This window comes from Monopterus albus, unplaced genomic scaffold (genome assembly GCF_001952655.1).
Source record: "Monopterus albus unplaced genomic scaffold, M_albus_1.0 scaffold65.1, whole genome shotgun sequence".
NCBI lineage: Eukaryota > Metazoa > Chordata > Actinopteri > Synbranchiformes > Synbranchidae > Monopterus > Monopterus albus.
Window position 1 is genome coordinate 2946045 of NW_018127945.1, and position 22301 is coordinate 2968345.

At 39.9% G+C, this 22301-nt stretch overlaps 1 protein-coding gene across 3 annotated transcripts; it reads right to left on the bottom strand.

Annotated features, from left to right (window-relative positions):
* Nucleotides 1-1092: 1092 nt before the first annotated feature.
* On the bottom strand, nucleotides 1093-15571 carry LOC109962578 (matrix metalloproteinase-16-like). Of its 3 annotated transcripts, XR_002275283.1 has the most exons (10): nucleotides 15441-15571; nucleotides 13772-13894; nucleotides 13375-13685; nucleotides 12125-12286; nucleotides 8861-9276; nucleotides 8463-8601; nucleotides 6431-6581; nucleotides 6156-6271; nucleotides 2353-4281; nucleotides 1093-1353 (listed from the first exon to the last, which is right to left on the bottom strand). XR_002275283.1 is itself a non-coding variant. In XM_020604421.1 (9 exons), exons 1-9 carry the CDS (start codon nucleotides 15533-15535, stop codon nucleotides 3818-3820), a joined length of 1764 nt encoding a protein of 587 aa, XP_020460077.1. In that variant the 5' UTR covers nucleotides 15536-15571; the 3' UTR covers nucleotides 1627-3817. The 3 variants fall into 3 exon arrangements, 2 of the variants coding, with proteins under 2 accessions (XP_020460077.1, XP_020460076.1); XM_020604421.1 differs by lacking the exon at nucleotides 1093-1353 and having other exon boundaries at nucleotides 1627-4281; nucleotides 9074-9276; XM_020604420.1 differs by lacking the exon at nucleotides 1093-1353 and having other exon boundaries at nucleotides 1627-4281.
* Between the last annotated feature and the right edge of the window lie 6730 nt (nucleotides 15572-22301).

The window sequence follows — 22301 nt, forward strand, 5'->3', positions numbered from 1 at the left end:
GAAGATGAAAAGAAAAGCTGAAGTTGGGAGTTTAAATTCTGAAATTTTCAATCTCAGTTTTTATTTTGAAAACCTGGCATGTTTTGGGGACTTCGTACAACCTGACGTTAGAACTCAGCTTTTATTTTGAAAATCGGGCTTGTTTTGGGGCCTTCATGTGAACTTAATTTGTAATCAGGGGCTTTTATTTTAAAAATCTGGCATGTCATGGGGCTTTCACATGAACTTAATTTGTTAAATGGGGGCTTTTATTTTGAGAAGCTGGCACGGTACCAGGACTTTATGTGAGCTTCATTTATTATCCTGGGGTTTTATTTTGAAACTCTTGTGTCTTTCTGGGCCTTCATGCCAGACAAAGTTTATAATGAGGGGTTTTGTTAGGGTGATTTTTATTTTATGCACTTATGAATAGGATTTGTTAAGGTTTTTATTTTATAACATAAGTTTACATACTTATATGTAACAGATATGTTTACACAGTCACATATCCTATGTGTTCACTGAATCACTGGTCAATATTTACTGTGTTAGTTACTGAAGCACTGTTCAACATCATAGGGACTTGTTCACTAAATGTCATTAGATTTACAGCTCTGACTATGAGAGTCCACAGTCAATCTTTTATCACCACCTGGCTAATGGAATCAGGGGAGTTATGGTTCACTGATACCCCAAGGTTATTTAAACAGAGATTAGATCTGGAGGCTGAAAGAGGGGAACACTTCAAAGGTAGAACCATTATGTACACACACACACACACAGGCAGAGCAGTTTTAATTGGTGAAACAGAAAGCAATGCCTAATATGGAGCAGTCAGAAATAAAAGAAGAAGTGAGTGTCTATGTAGAAATTAAGGCAGTATAAGTATTCCTCCCCTTCCTAGGGCGCTGTCCTCTATGACTGGAGCAGGAAGGACATAGAAGGATGGACGGACTGAAGGACCAATGACGGGAGAGTTAAGTCCAAACCACGGCTCCTCCCCAACAGTTTTTGACCAATTAGATAGTAGTACCTTTTCATACAAATATTGTATACCGATAAGTTGAGGACAGTCTTTTCTGTTTTTCCTAAACAGTGAAGATCCATGTACACATGCTTATTTTGATAAGTTAATGCATAATAAATTTCACACTGTGAACTATCCTTTTATTAGTTTTCTCTTCTCAAATAAAAGAACATGCCTCACAGTTTCTATTCTGAAAATTTGGCATGTTATGTGGCACAATGTCAGAATCTGCATTCATCCTATCTTGCGATAGGATGAATAGTTTTTGAAATACGTGGCACATTCCAGAGAGTATGCCGCCTCACTCTTCCATAGACTTCCATTCAAAGAGATGATTCAGAAAATCCCTGCAAAGAAAACAGTGAGCGTATTTGTAAATCGCCACGGCTCCTTCATTTTGTGGAATATCTTGACATAAAGGTGATCAACATTTTCATTGAAGCCTCCTGCCACTCATAGTCAAGAGATTTTTTTTGATAGGACTTATACTTGTTCTTCAATTGTCAATTGTTCGAAGCCCATGTTTCACTGAAATCTGCTGTACTGCCCTCAAACTGCTGAAACACTTAACGATGCACCTGCTACTTTTACACACACAAACAGCAACAGAATAACATGCACACACAAAATAAAAGCCAAACATAAACTGTACAATCAAAGCAATACAGTGACATGCAGTAGCACACACAGTGGCGCAGTGACACACCAACACACACACACACACGCAAACACACAAACACAGGTTGGTCTGCCTTCAAAATAAGAGTTCAAAAGAAGTCCCGAAAATATGCCAAATTTTCAAAATAAAAGTCTGATTGCATACTGTTTAAATAAAGGCCCAAAAGCTCGCCAGAATTTCAAAATAAAAGCCCCTGAATGCAACTTAAACTCATATAAAGGCCCCAAAATATGCTGGATTTTCACAATAAAAGCCTGTGATTACAAATTACACCACATGAGGGCCCAATAACATTTCAGATTTTTAAAATATAAGCTCCAGATTGTAACTTCAGCTCACCTGGAGGCTCCAAAATGTGACGGATTTTCAAAATAAAAGCCCAGCTTGCCCATTAAGATTACATTAAATCCCCCAAATATGCCAGAATTTCAAAATAAAAGCACAATTGTAAATTAAGATCACATAAGCGCCCCAAAACGTGCCTGATTTTCAAAATATATGCTTCTGTAAATGTCTGTGGCTACATACTTTACAGCACAGCAGCTTTTATTCAGGAAAACCCTGGATAAAAGTGCCCCCATCACTGAATGGTTTGAACATGAAAGTGACATGAATCATATGCTGTGGCCTTCACAGCCACCAGATCTCAACCCAGTGGAACACTTACGAGAGATGTTGGAGTGACGTGTTAGAAAGCATCTCCACCACCATCATCCAAACACCATTAGGAAATATCTGTTGGAACAATGCTGTTTAATTACATTTTATAAGGTTTTCCAGAAAAGTGGAGAGCAAAAGAAGTGGGGTGAGTTACAGCACTGAAACAAAGCAATAGGCCCAGAATAAAAAAAAAAACAACAGGAAAAAGTAAAGTGAAAAGGTTAGGGGAGGGAGAGAGCTGATAGAAGAAGTCCACTCAGGTTCTGATAAAAGTACGATTAAAAACAAAAAGTTTAAAGAGGAGGAGTGGACTCAGTGACCTGATCTAGGTCAGAGGGTGCAACACCAGCGCTGGCCCTCCCAGAAATCCTTTAAACCTTCCTCCTTCACCACAGAATACTGGAAAGGAAATGCTGGCAGAGCCCTCTCCCCTCCTCAGGCTCTGCCTCCCCCAGCTTCTTTCTTTTCCTCTTCATCTCATCTGCTCTCATTTCCTTCTCAACTCCCCACTATTTTCGTACCTCCTCCTTTTTGCATTTTTCCCAATTCCCCCCATGCCTGACACTACTAAACATGTGGGTTTAATGGAAACCAGATCCTGACCCATTCTTTTCTATACTGCAGGCTTCTCCCTTGTACGTATTATTACTTTATATTCTATTTAGCTTTAACATGAAAAAAGATGAAAAAACAAAGACACTACTACTATGTCGTTGCTCTTCACAGGTTGAGTTGAGATGGTTGAAATTTTCAAAACATAATATCTTTCAGCTTCAATCATTAAAAATGATTATATTGCAACCCTGGCACCAGTTTTATATCAATATGTCTCCGCTGGGATTGTGTTTGCAGTGGTGCAGTGTGTGAACTGTTATCGAGGCTGCGGTGCCTTTGTTTGGGCAAGTGGTCTCTCTATGTGTCTGTGTATGTGGACATACATGCACAAATGAGTGCAGCTAGGGTTTTTTTCTAGATCATGTGATGGTGATATACAGTATGTGTGTGTAAGAGAGGGCAGACATAACAGGCTCAGTGGGAGACAGGCCGTCACACAGCTGTCTGACATTCCTGTGCTGGCTGAAGCTTCTCTTAATGGTGTGTTTTTAATAAGCACAGAATTGTGCACTGCACAAAGCCACACACATCTGCAGAGAAGCAACCTCAGCAAAACAAAAACAACAAAAACAGAATCAAAAGTGCAAATTCTCACCGTAAAGAAAATGTCAACATTTGTTTGAAGTGTCTTGATCAAAATAAAGACTTAATAATGCATTCCAACTTTACCACATTAAGATTACTTTGCATGAGGAGTAAAAGTTCTCACAGCAAATGGGGCTCAAAAAGGTGACTCATTCTCAGCTTTTGTTGACATTAGTACTGTGTCAAAGCTTCTTTCTACTGCACCACAAGATGCTAATGTCTGAACCAGACAAATGATGGACACCCGCTGGAAGCTGTTCTGATTCTGTGCTTTATACCCAGTCCTGCAGTGAACGCTTGCAGTGCGTCAAGATCCTTGGCGCCTCTTTGTTCTGCAGAGTCCTGAGGATGGTGTAGATTAGGATGAGGATGCACAGGATGAGTACCAGGGGAACAGTCACCATGATTAGGGTCATGACCTTTGATTCATTATCTGCCACCGTCACAACCACATTCACGTCTTTGTCCTCCACCTGGGCACCATCAGGCTTAGAGCTCTGATCTTCATCTGGGTTTGTGGCTTTGTCTTGACCCCTTTCTGGCTCTTTGTGCTCTTCTTTGCCTCGGTCTGAAGGGTTCACTGGGTTGTCTTTTGGCTCCTGCTCATTGTCCGTATCCCGGACTCCCACGCAGCCCATGAAATCCTTTAGAATAGAGCGAGGGTAGCCCTCGTCTGCTTCTGTCTTGTGGTTGTCAAACCTCCAGTAACTAGTGCCTTTGTAAAAATAGGTGTAAGCTGCAAGAGAGGAAGATAAAAGAGATTTCAGGAGGACAACTCATGTTTAATGCATTATATGTGAATATAGAATATGTACTGTGTGATGGTTCTCCCCTTCATCACTCCCCACTAGGAAAGATCAGGGAGTGGGAAGTAAAGATAACTTCACCCCTTGACTTAGAGACTACAGGTGGATGCTGGAGTGGAGGTGGGGATTCTGATGTACTATATGAACAGCAGCAGTGGCAAAAGCAAGCATCGGGATGGCGTTCAGATGAGCAGTGTAGCAGCAGCCATGGAGCACGAGAGAGAAGAGAATTCATTATGCAAATACACCGCCATAATTAACAGGTGTGTTGGATAAATGCTGCAGTGAGAAGACTGCCATGTCAGTGCAACAGTGGACTCATGACTAGCTCACCAAGCTTTTATTATTTCAGAAATTAAAAACAAATTTTTTGCTTTCAATTTTATTTTTAAAGGCATTTTGAAAAAAAAAAAAAAGCTTATTAATATTCTTGACAAGTGAGATGAAAAGACAGACACCACTCATGTCTTTCTGCCACATATTAAACACAGCCACAAGACAGTTAGCTTACCATAAGACTGGAAATGGTAAAATGGTAAATGGTCTTATACTTGTATAGTGCTTTTCTACGCTTTACAGTACACTCAAAAGCGTTTTCACACTGTTTGGCCACTTACACCCACACATTCACACACTGATGTTATCACTGGGAGCAACGGGGGGTTCAGTGCCTTGTTCAAGGACACTTCGGCATGTTGACTGGACAAGCCGGAAATCGAACTGCTAATCTTCCAGTTAGGAAACGACCCACTCTACCTCCTAAGCCACAGCCATCCCACGAAACAGTGCAAAGGAAGGATGGGCCAACCCTCAAACCAGAGCTCTCTCTTATCCCCTGACTCTTCTCTATGCTCTGCTTGCTTCAGCCTAACCAGTCTCAAATGTAATTTTTCTTTCTGTCTTTTTGTGAAGGCCTCAGTCCTGGCCTTCACCATGTGAGGACCTAAACCACCACCAGCCATGGACTTGGGTGGGTAATTCATATTAGACATACACAATTGATCAATGAGCATGCACGTTTGATTAATTTTGTATTGTTAATGTTTACCTTTTCTTTTGAGTTACCATGTTTCCTGGTCTATGGAGGGGGGGGCAGTTCAGCTAAAAGATTGGACTGAGGAAGCAGCAGGTTTAAATACCTCCCACTAGGCCTGGACTGCACCAAGTGCCCAATACAAGAAAGGGGGGAGTTTGGGAGAAATTTATTGTTTATTTGTTGGTAGTTTATGTTAGAGCTTTATTTGTCAAGTTATGTTAATTTCTTTATATTTAAAGGAAATATTTAGTTGAGAGCAGACTGTCTGTTTAGTGTTTATTAGTTGATTGCTTTGGTAGTGCCTTTAGTTTACCCCTTGTGTGTGTTATTGGTTTGATCAGCCAGTATATATGTTCCCCTGTGTGTGTCATTTGCTAGTTCAGTTGGTTTTGTTGAGACAGTTCAGTTGGTTTTGTTGAGACAGTTCAGTTTGCTGTATTTTGAGTTTCCTTATCTTTTGTTGACCTCTTTTAGGGCCCAGTTTATCTGATGTTAATTTTGTATTTTTCTTGCTTTTGGGTTAATAAAAACCCTTTATTTTGAATTTTGAAAGCTGTGTCTTTTGCCTTACTGCTTGGTCCCTGACACTTTTACACACCCCATTCCACCCCTCTAACCTTTCATTATTTCCCTTCCTCCACCTCTACTCACTAATGCTGTTCTCCTGCTTTCAACGCTGCATAAACAGCTTTTGGTGTCTGTTGTGAATCTCATGAGAAGAAGCTACTCCTATGTCCCTTTCTATTGGCCTTATTTCAATAAATTTACCGCCATCATCACTGAGGAAGGCTCCTCTGGGTGAGGGAGGGATGCTGCCCCATCTGCTGATTGGCTTGGGGAAGTCACGGTCTGTAGTCCGGGTCTCCTCATTGAATTGCCAGTACCTCCACACAGACAATAATAATCATTGTGTACAGTTACAGTTTGGTCTATGACTTTATATGGAAAGGTGACAAAATGTTAAGACATTAAGACAATTCTTTACATTACTTGTCTTAACATTTTATTGACTTTGATGCATATTTTTGGTGTCTGTGATCTACCTGTCTCTTGTGAAAAAGTATGTATATCCATTGGGCTCCCACCAGATTGCTGTGTCGATTTTGTGTGTAGGAACTCCTTGTCCATACTCATATAAGGGTTGTGGGTATCCTGGCAGTACATCAGCTTCCCTGAACACCCAGTATCTATCATCTGTGGGGACAAAAGGACAAACATGTCTCTAAAGAGACAGAGGCATACACAGAGGAACCTGCTTACACAGGTAAAGTTTGTTACCTACCTAACAGAATGGAAATATGAGAACGGGACAGAAACAGACATGTAGAAGGAAAAGAAGGGGAGAGAAAGCAAGGGTGAGAACATATGGCACATGTCATGGTGTTTGCTCACTCCAGAAAAAATGTAGGTCGAATTGGTGGGCATAACACAGATTTTTTTCAAGATCTCATTGCGTGGAAGCCAGCTCCTCCGTGAACCCTGACCTTTGGGCACACTTTCAGCCACTTTCCACCTCTAGTGCCGGAGCACAGCAACATACTGAACTAATAATAGATAAGCTTGTGCACAGGGCCTTTTACTTATTGGTGGACACTTGGTTTTTAACCATTCTGATCTAATGTTTTCTCTAATGTGATAGTTAAATCAGTTTGGCTTCATATGGCCAACACAGTATATACACTATACTACTGTGTGAGAACCTCTGAATCAGAATCAGCTTTATTGGCCAGGTGTGTTGGACACACAAGGAATTTGACTCTGGTACATCGGCTCTCAGTGTGTATGTACATATCTCCATGCAAGGGGCAAGTAAACAGTAAACCAGCATTAGGCTGTGTAATATAACAAAATAAACAGTATTAACAAGCTACAAACAGTGCAAACTATGCAAAATAACCAGTATAAACAGGCAGTAAACAATGCAGACAGACAAAGAAATGCATATTGTGAACAAAGATAAATAAGAATAAAAATGGAGTACTTAAAATAGAGACCTGTACAGATCTGTATAATCTGTACAATGTATATTTACAGGTATTGCACTGAGGGTTATTGTTCAGTCATACTGTCGTGGGTTAAGTGTTCATCAGAGTGACAGCCTGGGGGAAGAAACTGTCCTTGTGCCTGGTTGTCTTGGTGCACAGTACACACCACTGGGCCTGGTGCCTTTCTGATCCTTTGTTTTTTAAAGAGGCCATGCACATGAAGTATGTGTTCCTCAAAAACAACTTGTGCAGCTTTTCTTTCCTCGCAAATGTGATGAAAAAGCAAGAATAACAGCAAGATTACAAATCATTAAGACACTTCTGTGTACATCCATGATTAAAAGCACAAAAATCCTGAAAATGCATGACAAATCATCACATGACCTCACTATTAAGGTACAAGAACTGCAGATGTTCACATCTGGAGCAGAGCAGTGCAGAGGAGGCTGATACAATCCTCCCCCTCTCTCACGAGCCCTTTTAGGGCTAAGCTGGACTAGAGTTGTACTGGACCAGCAACATCTGCCACGCTGCAGAAACCTCATTAAAAACCCCCAATGAACCCAGTAACACACACTTATAAAGTCAGTGACACAGTCATACACATGCAAAGCCACACACATGCAATGTTTTGTCTTTGTCTGCAACCAGAGTATCAGACCATTTGAACAGTGAATCATTTGGCTTTTTTATGTAACTTCTAGAGTTTTAAATAGTTTTGCATCCTAGTGTGCGTGTGCCAGATATGTAGAATTATAGCTGTGTTGAATTATAACCATCTCCTTGTAAATGACACTGTGCTGCGGACAAAAATGCTGAGTTTATGCTATTTGCTTTCAGTTTGAATGGTTCAAATCTATGCTCAGAGCACACTTGAACAGCTTCACGTTGGCTTCAGCTTTGCACAGGGAAAGTGCCTGAGGAAAGCTGAGGAAAAAAACCTTTGTTGTGCCCTTAGGCAAGGTGTTAAACTATTTAAAAAAAATTCACTTCCAAGAAGGTTTTGAACACATCACACAATCTGCTCAGCATGTGGAGACTGTGGTGGCAGAGTGACAGGTTTTATTGGTCATCAAAAGCTATGACATACCTTTAAAGAAGACAAATTTGCCATCATGGCGTTCATATGCAGCATCAATGTCACTGGGCAGACCGATCCAAAAAACAGAAATTGCCATGGGGTAGTTATCCAAGACCCGGTTCCTCCGCACCCTCCAGAACCAGCGACCCTGCACAGAAGAAGAATAAAAAATTATGTTTATTTTTCATGCAAACTATTTATTGTTCACTTCCCCTGACATGGCTTGCTTGTTGTGACTCCAAACTGGGTCACATTGGTTTGTAAATTTGTAAATGCTCTTTCCTGTGTGGGTCGGGGGTTGTAAAAACACTGTGGAGTAGCAACACGTTCCTTGAGCCTCAACATGTGTAAAATTAAAAGCTTATACTGTAACTCCTGGTTTAAACATCTGCAGGAGATGTGGTCACCTTGAAAACAAACATCTCCCCTCTCAGCACGGTCACCGTGTCAAAGTCCCCATCACAGATGTCAGGGGCCTGGTTGTCCGGCACCTTGGGAGGCCGTGGAGGAGCAGGGGGCCGAGGAGGAGGAGTGGGGACATCTTTTCTAACCGGTGGGGTGACAGGGTCTGGCTCAGGCTGGGTGTTGGTAGGGGTGGAGGTGGGGATGACGGGACTTACGGTAGAGTTGGGGGTGGGTTCTGATTGGGCCGGGGGATTTGGGCTGTTGTCAGTCGGGTTAGGTGGATTGGGTAGGGCCTGGGTGGGAGATGTGGATGTGCATTCATCTTCAGGAGGAGAAGGGGAGGTGGGGGAGTCGCTCTTGGGTTTGTTGTTGGGGATGGGAGGAGTACTGGGTGGAGCATCAGTGATGACAGGAGGGCCTAAGAAAGAAAAGATGGAGAGCTTGGGCTAAGAATAAGATAGGAAAAGGTTGAATTTCACGGTAAACGTGGTCAAATGAAAAAAACAACTTCCATCTGAAATGAAACAAATCTTCAACCTGTCTGTGTGGCAGCACATCATTTCTTTTACATTCTCCCCCCTTCTCCTCACACTATATCCTCTCTCTGTCTCCCTCACACAAAGAAGATACAATTTTCTATTTCACTGTGACTGTGCTGTTTTCTGGAAAAAGCCCTGCTGGTTGCTAAGAGAGGACAACACACTGCCAGTTATGTAACACACAGGGACAGCTGATGGGCCTGAAGACGCACTGAGCTACACTGAGCCAAAGCTATTGCTGGGAATATATCATATTTCTTTTTCTAAGTGAGGCTTTACACTGTCTCAAAGCAGCAACAGAGACATCATGGCACTCTGCGACTCTGTTACTGTATTCAGGTAATTTTTGTGGTCACTTAATGAGTGACCTTGTTTTTATCGTTCATTCTGTGTTTTATTTTACTTCCACTCTTCTCTCTCACTCTCTCCTTAGTTTATAGTATTTTATTTGTAGCATTGTATTTTAGTGCCTTGAAAGGCTCACTATGTGATGAAAGACTCATCTGGCTATTTTCATCAGAGGAAAAAGGTCTGTTACTAGCTGCCTTGTGTGAAAGTCAAAATTACAGCCCCTGTACAGTGGCACGGACTTCTGTTGATGTTACAAAGTGATTTTTTTCATTCTCTTTTTAGCTCAGTTTTGGTATTCTGGGGGGAACAGCTGCCTCTACATGGCTGCTAAATGGTCCTACTCCACTAGCTCATCACCAACATGTCATCACATATTAATGGGAGTCGTTGTTAATATATATTGACAAGTGCTACTTTAAAGTAAGCTGTAGTTAATGCAGAGTTCTATTCGTCTTTACATTATTTTAAATCCTCCCTTTTGGTCAACTGCTTCATGCTACATATGGACACAGATTTATATACAGCAAATAGTATTTTAACACTTTCACAAGCTCATATATACTATACAGTAACTTTCTAGCTTTTACTTTAGTAACAAAGTAATTAGGGCAGCACGGTGAAGCAGTGGTTAGCGCCGTTGCCTCACAGCGCGAAGGTTCCGGGTTCGGGCCCCACCTGGGACCTTTCTGTGTGGAGTTTGCATGCTCTCCCCGTGCTTGCGTGGGTTCTCTCCGGGTACTCCGGCTTCCTCCCACAGTCCAAAGACATGCAGCTTAGGTTGATTGGTGTCTCTAAATTGCCCATAGGAGTGCATGTGTGTGTGTGTGGTTGTTTGTGTAATTAATGAATTTAGCCTGCTACAGTAAATGATACTGTGAAGGCTCTATGTCCCTCCCCTAAATGGTTAAGTCAGAAGATGAGTAGCTGATTAGGAGAAACTGCCATAGTAGGCAGAAAATCTGCAAAGCTACCATTGCAAAAAATGGATAAAAAGCTCTGCAAAGGAGCCCAAATGTTTATTTCACCGGTAATGTTTATGCTGTGTTTGTCTCTGTTTATAGTCGTCTGATCCTTTTAAGGATCCAATCACAGCTTTCCTACAACACAGTCCTTTAGCTTTAATAAATGAACCTGCTGTATAATTTAAGTCCAAACATTTACCTTGTTGTATTTAGAGCTAAAAATCACATGAAAACTCATTTCCTCTGGTGCCGACAGCTACTGTAGGCATATCAATAGGCCAGAAGTGTGTGGGTGTGGAAGGATTTTGGGCTGGAGAAATAAAAACTGTAGAGAAAATTCCTAAAGTGAATTTTTGATCTGTTATATGACACCAGAGATGTGGCCAGGGCAAAACAATGGACAGTAAAAAAAATAAATAAAAAAAATAAAAATAATATATATAATAATAAAAATAAATATGTGCATAAAAAGTAAGCCATAAACCTTGTGGCAAGTCCTTGTTTTTGTCAATAGGAGCACTAATCAATATAACTAGTGTGACATTCTGGTTTCTAATTACAGCTCTACTAGGACGACTGCAGAAACACTAACCATACACACAATAAACTTTAATACACGAACGAGCTCTTTCTCTAACCAACATGCAGAAACACACAAATGTCAGGTGTCAATTAACAATGTCACCCATTCACACACTGAAAGCATGATGACATCTCAACAGCATGCATGACATTCTGTTTTGAGTCAGCGCCACTGTTGTAGTGTGTGGCTGACTGAGCGCATTTGCCTGTTAATTCTTTAATCTCCTTCACAAGGCTTTTCTGACCAGGGTCCAGATGTGATATTAGAGCATACAACAACAAATCATAGCTGACATTCTCACTTCAACCTCACAGTGATTTTAGACCAGGGTGATTTACACAAGAATTACACAACATGTTACTGGAGAGCCGTGTTCCCTTAGGGGTGGAAAAACATATTAAATTAACAATCTATTATGCAATAACCTCCTATGCTAGCTCAGGATAGTTGTTGCTGAAAAACTGTTTTAGCCAATAACGTCGCTCCACTATTCAACCATCTGTGTGCAAGCAGAGGAAATAATGATAAGAAGCGCCATGTGACTCACAGAGAGCACTCTAAGTAAATTCATTACAGTGCCACTAGTTTTTTTTAATAGATTAAGGTATTTTCACATCCTGACTTCTTCATACACCCACTTAACTGAACTGTCTGCAGCCTGTAGCGAATGAGGGAAGTATCTTTGTAACACCTAATACAAAATACTAAACTTAAATGCTACAGAGGTCTAAAGGCTACTAAGTCCAAATACTGTCAGCTTTAAATGACTCTGTGCTGTTGAAGACACAAATACTAGATAGGTGCATCAGAACAGATGTGTGTGCTTCTCACCATATATGTACTGTATTCCTCTGATGTCATCCTCATGCAGTGAGAAGTTCTGTGTGTGAATCCACTGGTAAAAAGGAGCCATTACAGCACTAGGGTTGTTTGAGTGCTCCAGACCCAGAGCATGACCAAGTTCATGGACCGTAACCAGGAAGAGGTCTATACCTGCACGACAAACAGTGACAGATATGTAGTGCGTAACATGAAGTATTTAATTCACATCACTGTTTGCCTGAAAAAATGTACAACAAAGGAATGTTACAATATTACAGCACATATAATGTGATACATATTAATTCTTATCAATAAAAACTGCCAACTTCACACACAGGAACCTTTAAACAGAGCTTGTGCCGTTTTTGTGCTGAAAAGCACAGTGCTAGCAGGACCATGGGTGGAGCCAAGGGGTGCTTGTTATTATTAAAGAATGAAAGATTAATTATAACTAACATTTTTCTGGTGTTTGATGATTACCATTGGTCAAATTAGTTTAATTTTATATCATGCATCCAGCATGATATTTGCATTCATTTCTCCAATAGTGTTGCTGTGGAGTACTTGGTTTCAGTGAGGGCAAAACATTGCATCACAGTGATGTCCCCACCCAGGAGTAAATAAGAGGTGCAGCCAAAGTTAGATGAAGAAAGCACTGTGTGTGTCTCATTTTTATACAATAAAAACAATTAGACTCTTATTGTATGGTTTACTCTTTCATAGAACTAGGGGTTGAATTTATGCTTTGCATGCATTTCAAATGTTCCACCCCTTTGAGTCTGTGCCCCAGCCTGGCTACCCCATCTACAATTTTCTAGATCTGCCCCTGAACAGGACATAGTTCATTCACAACTTACTGCGAGTCTCTCAACTCAGGCTGAACATTTAAAATCAAATAAAAATGAGATCTAATGGCACTGACATTGTAATGACAGTGTAATGTTGCTATAGTTATATTAGTACCATGTAAAACCAAACCAGGGAAACCACATTTTTCTCTAGGTGATCTCTGTACTCCCTGAAAAATGTTGTACTTGGAACATGTTTGAAGCACATAAAATGAGTTTTTTCTTTACCATTTTGCAAGTCATGATGACACTACAAAGATGGTGTTTACCTAGCCCAAACTGAGGAAAGCACTTTAATGAAATTAAGGCAAATATATTACACTAACAAGCTAATCTACAGTTTAGATTATATTAGTATGACATCAAAGCAGACTCAGTTCCCACAAGACAAAGAAAACTCAATCCACTAACCTTCTTGGTTGTCAAGTGTCCAGGGCTCATCAGCATCAAAGTGTGTATCCCCACCAATTCCTGGTCCAGGATAATAGGCATGCGCCAGTGACCCCCCCTCTCCATCAAACAAGGACATATCACCATGGTAACCAGAGGCAAACAACAGCAGGATGTCAGCGAGATCTGCCTGGCTGCTGTTGATGCTGTTTTCAGAAGGCAGCTCCTCAAAGGTGAGTGGTGTGACCCGTGACCACACATCAAAGGCCTTGCGGATGGCATCATACACTCTCCCTTCTCCCAGCGAGGACGGGATGAGCTGGTTCATTATACTGAAGCCAGAAGAGAAAGCACATCAAGATTACTATGTCAAACATTCAGCTTTACTGTATAATCTTTACACTTCAGTGCTGTAAACCTGTAAGTGATGTGGTCTTTGTCCCACTGCTGCCCAGTGAGTATAAAGCGTTTCTTCCTCACTCCATCGCCCAGTTCCTCTGCTTTTCTGTCTGGGATGCCACAGCGAGGTCGGCGCATGGCCCTATACAGCCAAACACATACAATTGTTGAATTTCCATAACTTCACAGAACATTGAGTTACATTAATTTCCTGGAGAGTTCACCTAACCTTAAGCTAACTCTAACCCCTCTTTAACCTTAAACCAAGCCATCACTCTAAAATGTAATTTTGGGGACTTGCTTTTGTCCCTATAAGGATGGAGTCCATACAGTGTGACTGTGTAAACAGATTTATGTCCCCACAACATGAGTAATACCAGGCTACACACAAGACTTATCAGTGCTTAAGGCTACATTTTATTCATTCATTCATTCATTCATTTTCTAGGGCCATCCCTGGAAAGGTCGCCAATCCATCGTAGGGCTAACACATAGACGAACAACCACACACACACTCCTATGGGCAATTTAGAGACACCAATCACCCTAAGCTGCATGTCTTTGGACTGTGGGAGGAAGCCGGAGTACCCGGAGAGAACCCACACAAGCACGGGGAGAACATGCAAACTCCACACAGAAAGGTCCCAGGTGGGGCGCGAACCCGGAACCTTCTCGCTGTGAGGCAACGGTGCTAAGTGCTAACCACTGCGCCAAAGCGCCACCGTGCTGCCCGGCTACATTTTAGATTTCTGTAAAAACTAAAACTGTGAATGACTGTGAATTATGTGTGTGTACAGAAATATAGAAGCTGTTTAGCGCAAGGACTGGGAACAGGAGAAAACAGCCAGCCTAGCTCTGTACAAAGGTAATAAAATCTTCTACCATGCCAGTTTAGTTCAGTTCAGATTTTGTATGAATAAAACAACAGATATACCATGTTGATAAGTTAGTGGTGGTAGGTGAATTTTGTAATCGCTGTACAAAGAGATTACTGTTTCCCACATTTCCCTTAAGCTGTTTCCCCCATTTCCAGTTTTTATGCTCAGCAGCTATTTGTAGCTGCAGAAACCTGAGTGGTATCAATCACCTCATCTAACTCTCAGCAAAAACACAATAAATCTTACTTCCCAAAATTTGTTCCTTTAATACCTTGCCACATTTCCTTAACCTTAAATATAGTATACAGTATGAAAACAACAGCTTTACGGAATATATCAAAGTCACAGTGGGATATAGGGATATGGCACAATGGCCTGACTGGCCTCATTAGTGAAGAGGTGATATATGCTAAATGAACTGCACTGTAAACCTTATTATTATATAAACCTGTTATGAGCTGGAAAGGTTAATCAGTCTTATCAGTTATCAGTGAACACATTCATCTGGCAGTAAGAGCCAGTGCCCTGAAACAAATTGCTTCATGGGGTGTGTGGCTTGTTACCCTACATTCTCAAATGAAAACCTGAGACTTGTGGCCATTTCAATCTATACTATAAAAGCATGAAAAAATAGATTCTTTATTTTCCTTCTAATAATAATAACTTCCTACAAGCCTTAAAAAACCCCTAACACAAATTCCCTGCTTTTGGTTTGTGGCCTCTGCACACAGATGTCTGGTAATGTTGCATGTCTGTGAAACAGGCATCTTCTAGAATACAACCACTGCTATCAGTCAATATAGAGCTTACATGACAGTGGCAGGGTCCATCTCTCCAGTCACCTCCAGTCCATAGAAGTATTGCATGTCCCTGATAGCTTTGGACAGACTCTGAGCTGACTGCATGGGGGACAACTGTCTACTGGCCTGAGGCAGGGAGCCAAACTTCAAGAAGAAAACAGAAAATTATTTGTGCATAATCTGGCCTGAGATAAGCTGCTTAACATGTGTCTGATGTGTGTGAGTGACGCATAGTGTACATATGTATATGACAGCTTCAACTGTGGGAGCACTGTTATGCTAATCCAGGAACAAGCCACACTGTCTAATGACTGCATAGTATCTGAGGAGCTAAAAGAAAATAAATGGAGACAGAAACCAGATGGGTCCCATTAACATTATGACGTTCCTGCGTTCTCATTCTGCCACTGACAGCCAAGATGAGGAGAGCACAACTGGAAACAAAAAAAGGTTCTTGACAATAACTGAACTGTATGTCCATCTGCTGGTACATAGCATAAACACACATCTCTGCATGTGTGCACCTCTGACAGTCTGACACATACTACATTTTTTCTCCATTTCTGTCATGACTCTGTTCCGCCTGTTTCCGGTTGTATGCTTTTGTTTTGACATAACTTCCTGTTTAGCTATAGCTTAGTCACGAACTTTTTACTTTAATCAGGACTCTATTGTTTACACCTGTTTTCACCCGTATTTAGGCAGTGTCCTCCCACCAGGACGCTGCCAGATTGTTCTAGACGCCAGCTCTGACTTTCCAGCAATTATTCTTGTGCATGATTCACTTGTTCTGACCCTGGTTTGACCACCGTGTTTTGCCTTGTCCCCCCTGAGTCTGTTAGCCTGCTGTGTACCGACCCTCGGATATCTCCTCTCTGACCTCAAGATTGTGGATCTCTCGGATGTGTGTGTTTGCCGGCATTGACCTTGGATTGTATTACTGACCTGATGTGGATTCTGGACTTTTGTTCTGTTTATTTTGTGTTACCAGTAAAGTATCTAGACTCTACCTGTTCTTCGTCTGGCGTTATAATTGAGCTCACCCTCAACATCATCGGCAGCTTTACGCACCGACCCTCACACATTTCATGCTTGCTAACGGTGAAACTGAGCATGTAGAGCCATGTAGCTCAGCAAACAGGATGATGGCTTCTGACCTCTGTTATATTTTATGATATAGAGTTCACACACTCAGACAGAAACTCCTTCAAGACAATTTCTGCATAGCATGATAAATCTCAGCCAATCTAATGCCAGAGTGAGCCTGAAAATCTAATGCCTTAAAAACACAAAAGAAGGAAGTAGAGCTGTTCATGTGTATATATAGATATACAATTTACATAATATGTATATTAAATATTCAAATTGGTCAGTATTGGCTGCATCTCATGTACTTCATTATTCCCAACAGTAATTATATAATCAATCATTCATTATTTGCTTATATGCCAATTAAGTACAAGAGAAGTTGTGTACGAGTTTGATAATCAAATCAAGTCTTAAAAATTATCAATATAATTAAGTGTGGAATTTTGTTTTAACATGAAATTGTCTTTTCAGAGAAGGATTCCATTAAAGGCAAAGTATATTTTTTTTTAACTACAGATGGCTTTCAGCTTGCAATTCAGTCACACTCCTATGAAAGATAGATTCCCTGTGTGTGCCATATGTGCAGAGCTAATGTTTTTTGGAAGGTCATAAGGTCAAATAGCATCCCTGGTACTTTTATGTTTGGCCAACACAAACATGAAGATATGAAGAAATGTATTAGGTTGAAGAGTCATTTCAGATATTTTTTTAGTAATATCATGATAGCTTTAGATTCGTAAACTATTTACAAATGTCAAATATTACGACTATAAACAAAACCCACAGACATTACTGTACCTCAGCACTGAAGCCTTCCTGCACTGGGACATCTGCCACTGCGCTGCGCAGGATCAGGGAGCATAAAGACAATAATGTGATTATGATGTGCGCCCAGGGGTGCTGTGATGCCGCCATCTTCATGACTGGCTCTCAGATGGGAGCCTCAAAGTTGTAGATGCGGTAGGAAAAACAAGCCAAACACGGAGGGTACGGTGCAAACAGCTGTAATCACAAGCTCCGCAACAAGTGAGCTATCTGCTCATTTTGGAGTTTATACAACAGAAACCCCAGACTCGCTACAAAGAACCTCACACAAATAAAATTGCATTTACAAACCCTCCGAAAATCAAAACGACACTAATCCATTCCCGGTTGCAAGCGGTCCGATTTGACCCGGGACAGCAGCCTCATGGCTCATCCCGTTGTTGATGCATCCGGTTCTTCATGCATACAAGTACTCTGGCCAGCGGGCAAATTAAGAAGTCCTTGCCCCTTTCCGTCGTCCACAATGGCCGATGAGCAGCCGGGAGGACTAGAAGAAATCCTTAGAAAGTCATCTTGTGCAAACACAAGAAGCGCCCGAGCCCGATAACTACTGCAGAAGTTAAGGAGTTTATGAACGCATAATAATCCGCACGAGAAAACACATTTTAAACTGAGCAAGGTGTAATACCCCAGTTGTTTAATTGGACAGTTCTGAATAACGGAGTCCGTTTTTCTTCCTTTAGTGCTGATTTATTTTAAACCACAAGTAAAAACTAGAGAAATGCATTTCCTGTCGAAAATGCGTGTGGATGCTAATAAAAGCTGAAAGATTGTCCTGAAAATGCCTGAAATCAATTGCTGAAACAGCTGAAAGATGAGAAGAAATGGCTGAAGTTCTTTGTTGAAACAGTTGAGAAGAAATGGCTGAAGTTCTTTATTGAATAATCTGAAGGATGAGATGCAATAAAGTAGGAATGGCCTTAAAGAGCCGAACATTTTGATACCTGAATGGCTTTTCTAGCTGTAGGTATGCTGAAAGGTATGAGATTTAGAAAAATTCTGAAGAGAAGCATGAATGTACTTGGAGAGCTGAACATTTTGATACCTGGAAGTATGATAAAGTAGAATTTCCCCATTCATTTGAATGGGGCAAGATTTTCAAAATAAAGCTAAATATTACAAAGGCATGAAGTTTAGAAAAATTCTGAAGAGAAACATGAATGTCCTTGAAGAGCTGAACATTTTCATACCTGAAAGTATGCTGAAGTAGAATTTTGCCATTCATTTGAATGGTGCAAAAGTTTCAAAATAAAGATAAATATTTCAAAAGTATGAAGTTGCTGAATGATTGCCCTGAAAATGCTAAACATTTTGACACCTGAAAGGCATATTTACCTGAAAGTATGCTGAAGTACAATTTTCCCATTCATTTGAATGGGGCAAATTTTTCAGAATAAATGCTAAATATTTAAAAAAAAAAAAACGAAAGTCGTAAAAAAAAAAGTTGAATACATTCCATAATGTCCTGAAAAACCTGAACATTTTGATACCAGAATGGCTTTTCTAGCTGAAAGTATACTGAACTTATTAAGATGTGAACTTTTTCCTATTGGTCCCCACAAAGTAGGTAAAGGAAGTAGTGTTGTGTGTGTGTGTGGGTGTGTAGGTGTTTGTGTGTCTGTGTGTATGTGTATGCATAGGAAAGAAAGAGTAGTCCTACACACTGAGAAATACTAGAGTGTGGCTATTGAAATGAGACAGTAAAATGTAAATGATAATTATGCAAAAGCCATAAAAATATCAAAAAGCTGTTTACAGTATGAATAGCTGAAGAGTTGCTGAATAGTTATTAGTTGAAATGGTGGTTTTAGCTGAAGGTATGCTGAGAATATTAAGATGTGAAAAATTTTCCCATTCCTTTGAACGGGGCAAAATCTGCTGAAAAAAGCTAAATATGTTAAAAAGTATAAATGTTACAAATAATAAAAATACAAGCAGGAAAAAAAAAGGAATGTCTTTAAAGAGTTGAACATTTTGATAACTTCATGGTTGTTGTTGCTGAAAGTATGCTGATTTTAATAAGTGCCGAAAAACGGAGGAGCTGAACATTTTGATACCTGAAATACCTCAATGTATGGTGAAGTAGAATTTTCCCCCATTCATTTGAATGGGGCAAGATTTTCAAAATAAAGCTAAATATTTCAAAAGTATGAAGTTTAGAAAAAATCTGCATAGAAGCATGAATGTCCTTGAAGAGCTGAACATTTTGATACCTGAAATAGCTGAAAGTATGCTTGAATTTTCCCATTTATTTGAATGGGGCAAAACTTTCAAATTAAAGCTAAATATTTCAAAGTTATGAGATTTAGAAAAATTGAGTAGTAGCATCAATGTCCTTGAAGAGCTGAACATTTTGATACTTGAAATTATCCTGAAATAGAATTTCCCCATTCATTTCAATGGGGCATGATTTTCAAAATAAAGCTAAATATTTCAAAGGTATGAGATTTAGAAAAATTGAGTAGTAGCATCAATGTCCTTGAAGAGCTGAACATTTTGCTACCTGAAATAGCTGAAATTATGCTGACGTAGACTGAAAAAAACCTTAGAAAAAAATCAACTGGACTTAGATTTCTAGAAATCTAAGTTCAGTTGATTTTTTCTAAGGTTTTTTCAGTTTATTATGACCGGGATGACATATGCTGAAGTAGAACTTCCACCATTTAATTGAATAGGGCAAAAGTTTCAAAATAAAGCTACATATTTCAAAAGTATGAAGTTTAGAAAAATTCTGAAGAGAAGCATTAATGTCCTTGAAGAGGCAAACATTTTGATACTTGAAATTATGCTGAAGTAGACTTTTCCCATTCATTTGAATGGGGCAAGATTTTCAAAATAAAGCTAAATATTTCAAAAGTATGAAGTTTAGAAAAAATCTGCATAGAAGCATGAATGTCCTTGAAGAGCTGAACATTTTGATACCTGAAATAGCTGAAAGTATGCTTGAATTTTCCCATTTATTTGAATGGGGCAAAACTTTCAAATTAAAGCTAAATATTTCAAAGTTATGAGATTTAGAAAAATTGAGTAGTAGCATCAATGTCCTTGAAGAGCTGAACATTTTGATACTTGAAATTATCCTGAAATAGAATTTCCCCATTCATTTCAATGGGGCATGATTTTCAAAATAAAGCTAAAAAGTCAGCCTGAAGACTCCATCTCTTATCTAGAGCTCTGTATGCTTGGAGGTGCTTCCTCTCTACCTAGTCATAACAAAATGAAGAATCTCAATGTGTGTATATGTTGTCACGTGGGCATTCATTCATTTATTCAGACATAATATTCTAACATCAGATTTAATACAAGAAAACAATTGGTGCCATGGTTCACTTTTCAGAATCAACATTCTGTCTGCTAGCCTTGAAACAAAACAGACTAGAGCAGACTTTGAATCTTACTAAATTGCATTACTAACACATTAAGGTCTAACATTTACTAATATCTAACAAAGGCTACCAAAGTTTCTCTGCATGTTGCGTGCCAATTGGCCTCTTCTGCTTTTAACCACTGAACAGTTGTGCAAATACTTCTGAAATCACTAATAAACAGCTGTGGAGCAGATATAAGATTTCTAATAAACCAGAGCCACATCAGAAGGCTAGAGAAGCCAGTGGTCTCTGCACCATCTGCTGTTTCTATGGGAAACTGCAGTAAAACGTTAGCTAGTCCACATGCGCAGACATAGCTGTGCATACATGAAAATGTTTTAAGGGTATGTTTGAACAGTTATGAATTACACTTGTGAGTTTCCTGCTGAATGAATTAAAATCTGTTTCCTTTCCTGCCTTTGGAACTGATTTTGCTTTCACAAGTGTTAGTGTTTCATTTCTCTTTGCAAATGCTAAATGAAACAAGGTGAAAATTTTTTTATTGGATGCCTGTTCTTTGATTGCTGGGGCCTCCAGTAGGCTACAGCTGTTCATTCATTTGCAAGCCAAAAGAAAGTGGAAAAAAATCAACTTTAATATCTTATGGGCTACTCATAAGTTTGACACTGAACCTAAATTTGGCACGTTAAGAGTAAAGGCCACTCATCCTGCTGTGAGACATCACTTGTTTTGGAAATCATGTATCAGGACAAATAAAAGCAACTTGAGACTTTAAGAGTTTTATTGAAGCTGCTAACAGCAGTACTGCATTTGTGCAAACCTCTTTCTACCTGCCCTGGCAACAGTTATGAGGACGATGAGAAAAAAATCCCACAGTCCACACACCTGCTGCCGACAGTACCACTGTCAACAGTGTGCCTACAAAAGATAGAAAAGAGATGATAGTCAAATGCCGTTTTCACATAGGGACTCTGGACAATGTCTGCAGAATCAGGCCCAGACTTTGACCAGAGTTGCCCTTTCACACGCATAGCACACAACAAGAGACAGTCGAATGCATCTATGGCAGGTTGTTTTAACATTTAAAAGGTTTCATTTGAATATCTAAAAAGGCATTCAAACTAGTTGAAATTACAATTGACTAGTCAAAACTAGACAAATGCATTTCCTGTTGTAAATGTGTGTGGGTGCTGATATGCTTAAGGCTCCCCCTGAAAATGTCTGAAATCAATTGCTGAAAGAGCTGAAGGATGAGAAGAAATGACTAAAGTTCTTTGTTGAAATAGTTGAGAATAAATGGCTGAAGTTCTTTGTTGAATAATCTAAAGGATGAGATGCAATAAATACAAGCAGGAATTTCCTTGAAGAGCTGAACATTTTGATACCTGAATGGCTTTTCTACCTGAAAGTATGCTGAACTTATTAAAAATATTACAATTGGTCCCCAATTGGTAAAACAAGTAGGTGTGTGTGTGAGAGAGCCTGACCACCAGATGGCATTCCAGGACTGTGTCATAGAGCTGCAGCATCAGGATGAATTGGCACCCATTGACTTCTATTATTAAAAAAAGCTGAATATTTTAAAAAGTATAAACATTATAAAAGAAAAGATGAATGGAAGCAGGAAT

Coding starts and splice junctions, on each gene's coding strand:
- LOC109962578 (XM_020604420.1), bottom strand. CDS start 15,535: ATGCAGTCAGCTCAGAGTCTGTCCAAAGCTATCAGGGACATGCAATAC. Junction 12,287..13,374: donor GACACTTGACAACCAAGAAG/GTTAGTGGATTG, acceptor TTTGTCGTGCAG/GTATAGACCTCTTCCTGGTT. Junction 6,272..6,430: donor TACTTTTTCACAAGAGACAG/GTAGATCACAGA, acceptor GTCTGTGTGGAG/GTACTGGCAATTCAATGAGG.